This window comes from Mesoplodon mirus, assembly GCF_964341445.2.
Source record: "Mesoplodon mirus genome assembly, chromosome: 8".
Classification (NCBI taxonomy): Eukaryota; Metazoa; Chordata; class Mammalia; order Artiodactyla; family Ziphiidae; genus Mesoplodon; species Mesoplodon mirus.
In genome coordinates, this window is record NC_138984.1 from 6,699,725 (window position 1) to 6,712,203 (window position 12,479).

General features: G+C 49.5%; 1 protein-coding gene across 5 annotated transcripts in view; it reads left to right on the forward strand.

Annotated features, from left to right (window-relative positions):
- Window positions 1–8,712, forward strand: part of USP40 (ubiquitin specific peptidase 40) — a 91,150-nt gene extending 82,438 nt beyond the window's left edge. For 4 of the 5 annotated variants that reach the window (XM_082630660.1, XM_082630662.1, XM_082630663.1 and 1 more), the window contains 5 exons: window positions 279–344; window positions 2,616–2,826; window positions 2,966–3,061; window positions 7,015–7,109; window positions 8,450–8,712. In XM_082630660.1, coding sequence (XP_082486786.1) covers window positions 279–344; window positions 2,616–2,826; window positions 2,966–3,061; window positions 7,015–7,109; window positions 8,450–8,561 — 580 coding nt within the window. In that variant the 3' untranslated portion in view covers window positions 8,562–8,712. The other variant, XM_082630661.1, reaches the window with a different exon arrangement.
- The last annotated feature ends 3,767 nt before the right edge of the window (window positions 8,713–12,479 follow it).

A 12,479-nucleotide genomic window follows, 5' to 3' on the forward strand; every position in this document is an offset into this window, starting at 1 on the left:
GGAAGCCCCCGATTCAATCTTCTTACTCATAATTGGTCTGTTCAGATTTTCTGTTTCTTTATGATTCAATCTTGGTAGGTTGTATGTTTCTGGGAATGTATCCATTTCTTCTACGTTGTCCAATTTTTTGGTGTATAATTGTTCATGGTAGTTTCTTAAATTTTGAGTGTTCTTATATGGTATAATATTTCACTTAAGAATACTTGAAATTGGTTAGAAAAAACTGAAAATATTAAGTGATATGTCATTCAATATTATCTTGTTTCATTTGTTATCAGGGAATATAAATTGGGACGGAGAACTGAGATCTGCTTAGAGCCCCTTCAGAAAGAAGAAGACTTGGGGTAAGGTGTCCTACTACACATGCAAAATTATACACTTGGCTGATCCCAGTGGATAGTTTCTTTACTATCGATTAAGGTGTTAAATTTTTAAGTGTTTTTTCCACTGCTTCTAAGGAGTCTGGCAACTTAAAACAGATTGTGTTCTAGAAATGTGTTTGTATGTCTGGTGTCTAGATCTTAGAACTCATTTTTCCATAAAGACAGAATTTTTCAGTAAGTCCCAATGCATGTTGAACCCATAATGATCTTGAAGTATAAGCAAGGTGCTCATCCCAAGCTCTTATCAGTGCCTACAGACAGTCTGTTGTCCAACCAAATGACAGTCACACCTGACATGCTGCCCCTTGTCCTACTTTTTTCATCCTAATATCACCTGACATACACTTATTGAATTATCAATTATTATCTGTCTCCCACTACTAGATTGTAAGTTTTTTGAGAGTGAGCACTTTGTTTTTTGGTCACTGCTGCATCCCCAGTACCTAGGACAGTGCCTTTGTCATAGTCAATAATTATTTATGGAATAAAGAAGCACCCCAAAGTTGTCCACGTTCAAACCTACCTATTGTTTTTTTCATTATAGGACATTCTTTTATAAGACATTTTTGTCAGTAACACCAAATATTAAGATTCCTTTTCCCTGATGTGACATGATGATGCTTGTTGCCCTCCTATTGTATAACAACTCTACTCTTTCAACCGTGTGGCCTTCATTTGATCCCACTGTTTTATAAGAATGCATTCTTAATGCAAACTGTATTACTAGGAGTAGTTTCCTGGAGGGGAATTTCTGGATCAAATGGTATGGACATTTTAAACCTGTTATTTGTTAAATTCCTTTCCAGGTAAGTTATACCATTATGTTTCCACAAGCTGTGTTTCTAAGTATTTATTTCACCTCACCATCAAACCGTCATTGAATGTTGTCATTGTTTAAATGTTTGCTAAATTGATAAATGAAAAATGGTTATCTTGTCTCATTTGCTTCAATGCTCTGATTGCTAGTAAGATTAGGGCGTTTGTTCAAAGGCTTGTAAACCATTTGTATTTTGTGAGTGAGTGAATCGTTTCATATATTTCGCCTGTTTTTTATGGGGTCTTAGAAAAAAAGTCTAATTTGTGTGAGCTCTTTCTATAATATAGAATATCATGTTACATAATATAAATGGACCCTGACCCTGTCATGTTTGTCGTGAGCAGTGTCCTTTTGAAGACCAGGCTGTGCACTTCCTTAGCCCCCTTCCCCATCCACACTTCTGTCCCTGACTGACCTCCGGAGCACTCTTGCCCCCCCTCAGCAAGGACCCTGGCTCCTCGTAGTCTTCACCCAGACTCTGTCACCTCCTTGGCAGCTCCTACATCTACACTGACCACACTTTGTATGCTCTGGGACCTCAGCTCTGCTCACTGACCTCAGCAACACCTACACCCTCTCAAAAATTCCTTCTTGATCACAGTCCCCCGCTTTCAGTCCAATCTCCTAATTCACTGGGCCCTCGCTCTCCCTGCGTTGCCTGTTTCCTCCAATTGTGTTACCCTTTCTTTCGATAAAAACACCAGTATAATAGAAACACAGCATTAAAATCGTTCATTGTCTCACCATCCTTAAAGTTTCCATTTCTCCTCTCCACCTTCCAATTCTTATCTGTAGTTTTTATTTCACGTCCTATCTAAAACAATCTCCATACATCTAAATTTCTTTCTGACCTTTCTGAATGTTTCTCCTCTTTCTCTTCCTTCAAGGACCTCTTATCTGTGCCCATCTCCTGCAAAGGTTTCCTTTGCTCTTACAACTACACCCATCATCTTCTCTTCCTAACTCTAAGCCCTCAGTTTCTTCTCCCTGGCTAAGTTTTCTGCCAGCTTCACAGACTCTGGCTCTGAAATCAGCATTTCCTAGGAAGTCGCCGTAGCGGGAAACCCCTCTTCCCTTTCATCGCTGGGATAGCCCTGCTGGCCCTTTCAGCTGTCTCCAGTCCTCTTCCCTCCGTGCCCCACTGAGGAACTTCTTCCTCCGCCTTCAGCCTTGCCTGCTCCCTCCCCAGGGACTCTGCTGAGGACTCAGAATGGGAGCTCACCTCCATTCTGGGTCAGGATCGAAGGAAATCAAAGTAAAGGTTTCCCACTAGCATTCAGGGTTTAAGGGAAATCTCTCCTTATAAAAAAAACCCAGAAGAGTCAGAGGAGAAGCTTTGCCATTCACACCTGCCGTAGTTATTGCATGTTTCCCATTTTGTTGTAAATCTGACATGTGACTGTTTTCTGATGCAGCCCCCAGCATGTGCTGCTGAGGACACAGATGCGCCTCCCTGGCAAGAGGGCATATGCCTTGCCCGTGGACTTGGTGTGGGACACTGCCCGAGGCTGGACGGCCGGCTCCCTGAGGCACCGAGTGGCCGATTTCTATTCTCTTCCTGTGGAGAAAATTGAAATTGCCAAATACCTTCCTGAAAAGTTTGAGTGGCTTCCAGTACCTAGCTGGGTAAAGTTGTGGGGCTTCCTCGGGGAAATCGGGCCTCACTGGCATAGTGAATAATTAACTGCAGTATTCCACAGACAGGGAATTTAGTAAGAATTCGAGATTGAGTTTTCTTTATTCAACATACTTAATTTTTCTGTAGAACCAGCAAATTACCAAGAGGAAAAAGAAGAAAAAGCAAGATAATTTGCAGGGGGCGCCTTATCACTTGAAAGATGGAGATACTATTGGCATTAAGGTACGTTTTTAACAGTAAACTTACCACTTTGACAAAACACCAGAATCAAATGATTTTATAGAGAAGTTTTATCAGATCTTCAAGGCATAGATAATCCCATTTTATATAAATTGTTTCAAAAAGTGGGGGAAAAAAAGAGGGAAAGCAGACAACTCATTTTTTAAAATAAATAAATAAATAAATTTTATTTATTTATTTATTGGCTGCGTTGGGTCTTCATTGCTGCGTGCGGGCTTTCTCTAGTTGCAGCGAGTGGGGGCTACTCTTCGTTACGGTGTGTGGGCTTCTCATTGCAGTGGCTTCTCGTTGCAGATCACAGGCTCTAGGTGCGCGGGCTTCAGCAGTTGTGGCTCGCGGGCTCTAGAGCGCAGGCTCAGTAGCTGTGGCGCACGGGCTTAGTTGCTCCGCGGCATGTGGGATCTTCCCGGACCAAGGCTCGAACCAGTGTCCCCTGCATTGGCAGGCGGATTCTTAACCACTGCGCCACCAGGGAAGCCCCCAGAGAACTCATTTTATGAGGCCAGTAGACCCTCAATACCAAAACCTTAATTTGGGGTCTGACTTGAATGAAAATGCTCTGAAGTTTTATCACTAAGTGTGTTGCTGTAGGTTTTATGTAGGTACCTGTATTAGGTTAAGACATTTCCTTCCATTCCTAGTTTACTCTAAGTTCTTTTTTTTTTTAAATCATGAATGAGCACTGGATTTTTAATATTAAATTTTTTATTCTGTGCTTTTTCTGCATCTGTTTAATTAGCCATATCATTTTTCTTCTTCAATCTGGTAATGTAGTGTTATTACATAAACATGTTCTCAACACTGAACCATCCTTGCATTCCTTGGACAAACCTACTTTGTTGTCATATAATAATATTTTTTGTATTAAGGGTGAATGATTTAAATCCTTAATTTAAGAATTAATAATTTATTAATATTAAATTATTGATTTATTAATAATTTGATTCTTAAATAATTTTTTATATTAAGGAATACGTATTCCTTTAATCACCACTTCTGTTCAACATTGTACTAAAGAATGGGACCAATGTAATATGACCTTCCACCCAACGAAGAAAAGCAAATAAATAAAAATTGAAAGATAGGTAAAAGAAATTCTAAAAGGAAAATACAAAACTGTTCTTAGTTTTTCTACAGTCAAACCATCAGCTCTGTTTAAGAGATTTCAAAAGGTTGTAAGATCAACGTACATAAAATTGCAGGGTACCTGGGAATATGCCCAACAGAAAGACTTGTAAGCCCTTTTTGGAGAGTATTACAAAAATAGTGAGAGGCATTAATGCTTCAGTTAGATACAGAATCATATCATGTTCTTGGAAGGGAAGCCTCACAACAGTAAAAATATCAGTTTCCCCCACATCTACCCCCAGTGACTGACAAACCATGTAGATTAGATTAAAGAGAATAAATTCATGTGGAAGAGCAAAGGGCCAGAGAGCTAAGATATTTTTAAAGAACAAGCTCGGGGTATTGCCGTACCAAGAATTAAGACTGATTGCACATCTGTGGTGACCGTTTAGCTGTGGGGCAGGGGAAGAATTGAAACAGAATCACCCATATATATAGGGAAACTTGACAGGTATTTGAAGGCAACGTTATAAATGGATTATTCAATAGTTACGGTCGTAACTTTTATTTCATTTTCATAAAGAGGGTCGCCAAATTTGTGTAAGCTTCGGGCCCCATAAAATCCGTATCCACCTCTGCTCACACCTATATAACAATCAGCATGAAGACTTAAATGTGAAAAGCACTTCAACCATTAGAAGAAAAGATAATAGAAAAATTTTTATGACTTAGTTCAAGAAGGATTTCTTAAAGGAAAGGATCAATAAATTTGACTACAGTTGACCCTTGAACAACACGGGTTTGAACTGCGTGGGTCCAGTTATATGCAGATTTTTTTTCAATAAATACATACAGTACTACGTGATCTACAGTTGGTTGAATCCACAGGTGTGGAACCTCAGATACAGAGGCCTGCTCTGGACTTGAGCACCCCAGGAGTCTGGTTTCTGTGGCAAGTCCTGGAACTGGTCCCCTGTGAATACTGAGGGACGACTGAACGTTGAAAGTAAAACCTTCCTTTCACCAAAGGAGACCGTACAAAGTGAGAAAACAGGCCACAAATAGGAAAAGATACCTACAAGGATATGACCAACAAGGATTATTATCCAGAATATGTAAAGTACTTCTACAAATCAGTTACAAAAGAAGAATCTTTGCCCATCTCTCCCCTAACAAACACCCAGCAATTCCCAGAAAACGAAATGGCCAGAAAGCAGGTAAAAAGATGGCTTCCCAGGGACCTGCAAAATAAAGCCGGGAGCTGCTGGGCCAGACTCTTGGGTCTCCCGTGCAGCACCAGGAAGAGGGCCAAGTAGACCGCAGTTGGCGGTAAGGGCGCCCGTACGGTGCGGCCAAGGAATTCCACTTCAGATATAAATCCTAGAAACACCCATGTGTATGTGGAGATGTACAGAAATGTGCATTGAAGGGCTATTTGATTTGTAATAGCATAGATTGGAAAGAACCGAAATTACCCTTAGAAAGGGAATACGTAAAATGGGAAAAAGAAGTATTGATATGGTGGTAGAGAACACAGCAGATACAACAGATAAACCAGAGCTACAGATGTCAGTGTGAACATACATCCAATTATTTAGTGTTGAAAAAGAAAAAGTCACAGAACAGTCATTTATAGAAAGTATAAAACCAGGTAAAATGCTGAGGATTGCTGGGAGTCGTGTTCCTGTGTAGTGAAGACAAAAATGGGAACAATCACACTGAAGTCAGCGGAGCACCTACCTCTAGTGAGGGGAGGGGCATCAACAGACTGTGCCTCTTCCTTGAAAACTGAAAATGAAGCAAATATGGTAAAAGGTTAATACTATTAATAGGTAACTCCCTGAGCATTTTGTATTTGCCAGGAGCCGTCCATGTATACATTTAATTCAGTTTTTCCTCATAACAACCGTAGAAAGTCGTGCCATCCTGAGCCGAAGAAAAGGCGGCCAGGGGGTTACGTGACAGGGGCCTGTGGACAGGGTTCGCCGTGCCCACCTCCTGCCCCCTGAGAACCTGGGCATCTGTCCCAGGGTTTCCATATTTTCTCTGATTTTGTGATGTTTCAGTTTTATAAAGCACATCATAAATAGCATTGGAACTAAAATTATACGATTTATCATGCCCCATTTATCAGAATAGAGATTATCATCTTTGTCGCAGTGTTTTTCCCACCTGAGAGCGGAGAAGCGGTAAAGCCCTCCTGCAGCCCTTCAGCTGACGTGTCAGACGCAGAAGGGCCACTGCCCCTGTAATCAGCATTAACTCTCCCAGATCCGCACTTGGGAACACAGCCAGTAACCCTGGGGTCCCTAACGTGGGGGTCTGGCAGGCCTCAGAATTGCCTTGTTGTGACACTTTCCTCCCGGGCACGTGTCCTCAGGGTTAGCATTTTGGCTGGTGGATGCTGACGGAGACCAGCCTGTGGGAGCAGCGGGGTCTGCGGTGAATCACAGTCTCTGACCGACTGTGAGTCCCGGGAAGGCAGAGGGAGCGCCTGCTCCGTGTAAAGCACCGGGGTGGCTCCGGGGAGATGCCAGGAAGCCCAGAAGCTCAGGGCGCAGCTAGGGAGGCGCAGGGGACGCAGATGGCAGGGTCGCACGGGCTGTAGGCGGCCTGTGCCTGCGGCCCCGGCTACCTCGGGACCCCTTGCCCACTCACTCGGGGAGCAGTGAACGGTAACCCCGCCTCAAGCGCCTCCGGCCACTAGCTCACTTTGTTTTCATCGAGCGCATCAGTTACTAATCTGGTTTATGTAAATTTGGATATCCCCTTCTGTCAATTTAGGTGATTGTTTTACACACATCTCTCTTAAACATAGACTAAAAAGATGTGTGAAAACATTGCTCATTCATTATTTTGAAATGCAGAATCTCCTGGTTGAAGATGATGATGATTTCAGTACAGTCAGAGATGACATTGAAAGAGAAAAACAGAAAGAGTTCGCTCTGGGGAAAAAGAAAAGGTAAGTTAGGGTCCTCGCCTACGTGACAGATTCCACCGCGACCTCCAGGCGCTGGCGCTCCTGCTCTCGCTGGAAAGCTCCTGACTGAGGCGTGGAGAGAAACAGCGGAACCCTCCTCCCTGCCTGCGCTTGCCCACCTTCTCTCCATCACCTCCTAGAGAGGCTTCCTGGGGACCGTGCAGGAGGAACCCGGGCGCAGCTCCCTGCGAGGACGAGGCCCCTCCCCGAGCTCCGGGTCTCGTTCTCCCTCCGCCGGGGCCCTGTTCCTGCAGTCGGCCTCCCCCATCCCTGGGTCTCTTCCTTCGGACACCTGCCCTGGCTTGTCTAGGGTTCGGCTTCCTGACCCTGCTCCAGCTGTGTCCTCCTGCTGTCACCATCGCTCTCCACCCCGTCCGTCCCCTCCAGGCAGCCAGCCAGGTTGCTAACCTAGCCGACCCTCCCCTTGGAGGGAGCTCCCTCCCCATCCATCTTCCTCGCTCTGCTCTGCCCGAGTCACGTCACCTCGGGTGGGCTCGCTCCTTCCTCCTCTGTACACAGCCCAGCTCTCTCCTGGCCTCCAGACCATGTACACCTATCAGAATCTACTGGAACCTTCCACCAGTGCTGATACTTGAAACTCCACGTGCCTGGACCTGGTTCCCACCGCCGCGGTCCGCATAGTCATCACCCCGCAGGCCACACCAGGGGCGCGGGTGGTTGTCCTAATCTAGCCCCACCTCCAGTCTCCTGAGGTCTTGTGTCCTGTCCCCGTTCTAATTGCTTCTGGCTTGGTGGCCTCTCCTCTCTGCAGTAGCCTTTGAACCAGGCTGCCTGCCTGGTCCAGCCCCTGCTCACCTCAGCCTTCCTCTCCCCCCACCTTCCACAGCTTGGGTACCAAGTGTCAGGCGTTGTGACGGCAGCAAGAAGACATGCCCTCCGCCTGGCATGCAGGACAGGGAAGCGAGGGCCGGGGTGGAGGCGGTGTCCCCCAGGCGTGGGACCCTGTAACCATGTGCGGAGCTGGGCGTTTCAGACGTGGGCATCTGTGAAGGTCACGCTTGGATTGGGAAGGTGAAGCAGGAAAGACTGCGCTGCTCTGAGACACCTTCCCTCAGCAGCTGGGAAAAGCCCCGAGGCTGGACCGCTCTGTGGGGAGGGCGTGGGAATGCGCCCCGGGGAGGGGTATCCGGAGGCCCCCGAGGGAGCAATGCGGAAATGCTGCCCAAACTGCCAACGTGCGTCTCTGCGGCCCGCCCTGACTTGACCCTGAAAGTTGGAATGAGATGTGGAGTTACTCCTCGACCTGGTGGGGCCCTTGGCGTCTGGGATGTGACCCCATGATGGCCTCTCTGTCCCCGCAGCCAGGAAGCCCTTCGTGTGCGGAGCGGCGACGTCCCCTCTGGTGCAGAGACGCCTGCCCGCCCCCGTGGACCAGAAGCTTCTCTCTCCATCCACGTCAGGAGCTTCAGATAGCACAGGGCCTCCACGCTCCTGCTGCAGGTCCTGGCCCGTTTCCTGGTTTCTGCCTGGTGCGGACACGGACTGAGAGCCCTGCTTTGTCACGAGCAGAGGGGGTGCTCCATCGCAGGCCAGGCGAGTGCGCTTGCCACCCGCTCCGTGGCGCATCCCCCCGGGCTGGCACAGACCTGGCCGCGCCACAGGTGCCAACCGGCTGACACCCTCATGCCAACACTCAAGCCCCGCCACAATCTTCATACAAAAATTGACTGGTTTTGCGTTAACTGCAGGCGTGGGTGACGTGCCACATGGCTCATCCCTGCACACCTGTCTCTAAAGTACACCTGCCCCACTCTCTCTCTCACGCTGTTCAGGTGACTCCTTTGGTATCTGTGGCCGCCCAGGCTCTGACAGCTCGGCTCACAGCGATGGGCTGGTCAGGCTCACGCTGTGACATAAACAGGAGTCTGTTTTCTGGTCCCCAAACGGCACGTTTCCACTTTGGTCTGAGTTAGAAGTGGTTCTGAAGCGTTACCTCTCTTTCCGGGATGAGGAGACCGACGGGACATCCTCTGAGGTCGGGTGCTGCTGGGGAGGGGGCGGCATGAGCTGGCGTCCGACCCGTGCTGTCTGTGGTCAGAACATTCTCTCCGGGGCCTCTTCCTTCTGGGAGCCTGACGGGGAGGCAGGGTCATGGCAGACAAGCCTGGGAAGGGCTGAGGGGACAGTCCTGAGGAGCCTCGATTAAAATGGGAAAAAAGAAAATGTGAACCAAGAGTCTTAATGCAGCATAGCTGGCTATCACATTTAAAAGATGTAAGTGGTATTTATGACAGCTACGTCGCGTCCGTGTTACTGGGCTGAGTGATTTAGGACACCGGGGTGATTCACTTTCTCAAGCTCAGTCGGAAGCAGGAATTCCCGAGAAGATACAATAAATACTTTCTTATACCTCAGTGATGCTTTATAGCGACTCTCTTGCTAAGTATGGTTATCTTCTTGATTTCACAGTTTTTCATCAGCCTTTTTTACCACTGATATTAAAATAGCTCTGAAGTGTAAGGGATGGAAAGGAAATGACACGTGGGCTAAGCCTCCGCCTGCACCACCGGCGTAAGGAAATTGCGTGAGTGTCGCGGCGCCCGCGCCGCTCTTCCGCAGGGCTCGCCGCTGAGTGGGATGAATGCCCTGCGCCTCCGTCCTCCGTCCTCCGTCCTCCCTCCTTCCCAGCGGTGTCACCACCGCCACTAGACACTCTGGTCTCTGCGCGTGCGTCTGAAACTGTCGGCTCGCGAATTCCGTACTAACTTGTATTGAAGCAGTCGTGCTTGAAGACGTTGGACTTCGGCGAGTGCCTTCGGCCTCACACACTAACTCTGTCTCAGGAGACGCGCACGTGGGGTCCAGACTCTCCAGACGCACCTGGCGGGCAGTGACGAGGCCGAAGTGTAAGCTCCCTGACTGACCGCCCCGCTGTGTAGAGGCTGTTGTGTCCCTTTTCCCGTAACTGACAGGGCTCCTTGGTGTGCCCCCCGTGTTTTCGTAAGAAAACACGAATGTTCTAACTGAAAAGCCTTGCTTCTGAGAAGCCAGCGGCCTTGCTGGGCATCACCTACCACGACAGGCAGGGGTCGAGGTGCTGCGCGGTGTCCACGGTGAGCGGCCGGGGCCTCGGGTGGTCTCTGCTTGTCGGCTTGCTCCCCTCCTTCCTTCCTTCCATTTCGGGGATGGAGTGGGGCTCCAGGGAGAGAGCTGTAAGAGTTTGTTAAAGAAACAATAAACTTCAATTTGTAACCTCCCGTCTCTGTGCGCTGACTGCTTCCTGTTCTGGCCTTTTTCCCAAACGAACTTCAGATGCTAAGTCGCTGGGGTTTATGTTCAGAAACACCACTTCAGTACTGCTGTAGAAATAACAGGACTGTGCTTTGGTTTTAAATAAACTCAGACTCGTGGGAATACTTGTATTTGAAGAAACTGCACGTGGTCTGGTCTCTTCCTTCTAGGAAAGGAGAACTGGCAGGGGTGCTTGTGTTACAGAAAACATACTTACTCAACTGTGACACTTTCCTGGCAAAAAGGGGAGGCGGGGCCCAACAAGTCCCTGATAACCCAGAATCCTGGCTCGGAGAGGTTAGCTTCCCTCTGAGACAGACTTGGCTGTGAAGGGCCGAGTCCTGGGCCCCTCAGCCCGGCTGGACGGGAGACGCGGCAGCCGCGCCTTCCGTGCTCAGTCCTGCCCCATCAGTAAAAGACATGACCAATCACCGTGGGTGTGTGTATGTTCTGGGAAGGCACCACACTGCAGAGAGGAGGGTGAAGCCACGACAGCGACACACAGGCTAGTTAAAGGAAGAGACGTCTCCAGCGCCCACCAGGGGCCCGATGCCTGCATCCTGGCTCAGGCTGCCTTGAGCGGACCTGACGCGCCCGCAGCTTCTCCCCCGGGGAGAAGGCGGCTCTAGTCCCGGGGTTGGGGGGCATCTTCCTATCAGCAGCCCCAACTCCCACAGCCCAGGGGCCGGGCCCTTGGGCCCACCGGCTCCTGCCCACAGCCTGGGGTCTGGGTTGGGCCCAACGGATGGAGCGCTTCGCGGTTCGGCCAGCAGCAGCTCAATGACAAATGATTCAACTTGGAACCAGCGTACCGAGGGGGTGGGGACCACGATACAACGGCTCTTCTGGAAGTCGAGGCCACCCCAAGCGGTCACGGCCTCCACGGTGACGGGCGCTGCACAACCGCCCTGCCTGGCGCCGCGGAGGCCCGCCCGGCCCCGGGGGTGCGCCTGGCGGCGGCCACGCCAGGGCGCTTCCCTCCTGTGCGCACACGTCCTGGAGACCTGGGACCACAGGCAATTTTGTTCTCAGCGTGGGGCCCAGCTGGCAACATGACTTCCCGGAAAGCACAGCTCAGCAGGCTTTTTGGTCAATCTGCTTCCGTCCACGGTGCGAGCGAGAAAGCCTTCAGGTCCCCCCCCAGCTGGCGGGTTTTCCTCTGCGAGTTTTACAACCTGCTTATTAGGCTTTTATGATCAAAACTGGCAACAGACGCCGCTCCGAGGCCGGCACCTGGGCTGGGCGGCCAGCGCGGTCACAGTTGCCATCCCAGTGTGAGAGGGACCACAGGCTCCCAGGCCAGGATGCCTGCGTGTGACTTAGGCCGTTCCCTCACCTGTCAGCGTGGGCTGGGGTGGGTGTCAGGCCTGGGACACAGGACCAGCATGGCCCTCGAGGTGTGATCTCCAGTACCCAACTGCCCCGTGACTCCCGTCCCTGCCACGTGCTGCTGGGACAAGTTGTGAACCTCTCTGAGCCTGTGTCCTCATCTGTAAAATGCAGATACCCACCTCATAGGATTGCTGAGGAACACAGGTGAGTTAGGATGTGTGAAGTCCTTAAGCCAGCACCTGGCATAAAATAACAGAAATGTGTTAGGCCAGCAGCACCGTGATCAGCCATCACTTGCATAGCCCCATTCCCTCTGCACCCACCGGTTTAGTCATGAGTGTGTGATACAGTTCTAGACAATGAGACATTAGGGGAGGTCAGTGGAAGCCAGACTTTCTGAAATGTTTCCTTTTACCTTAAAAAGAGACGCAGGAGCTTCCCTGGTGGCGCAGTGGTTGAGAGTCCGCCTGCCGATGCAGGGGACACGGGTTCGTGCCCCGGTCCAGGAAGATCCCACATGCCGTGGAGCGGCTGGGCCTGTGAGCCATGGCCGCTGAGCCTGCGCGTCCAGAGCCTGTGCTCCGCAACGGGAGAGGCCACAACAGTGAGAGGCCCGCGTACCGCAAAAAAAAAAAAAAATTAAAAAGAGACGCAGAAGAGACAACCCTCATATACACCCACACCTTAGCCTGGACATGGTCACGTTTGGATGTGATCCCTGGAATAGTGGCAGTTATCTTGTAAGCAGGAGGCCTGATCCTGGATGGC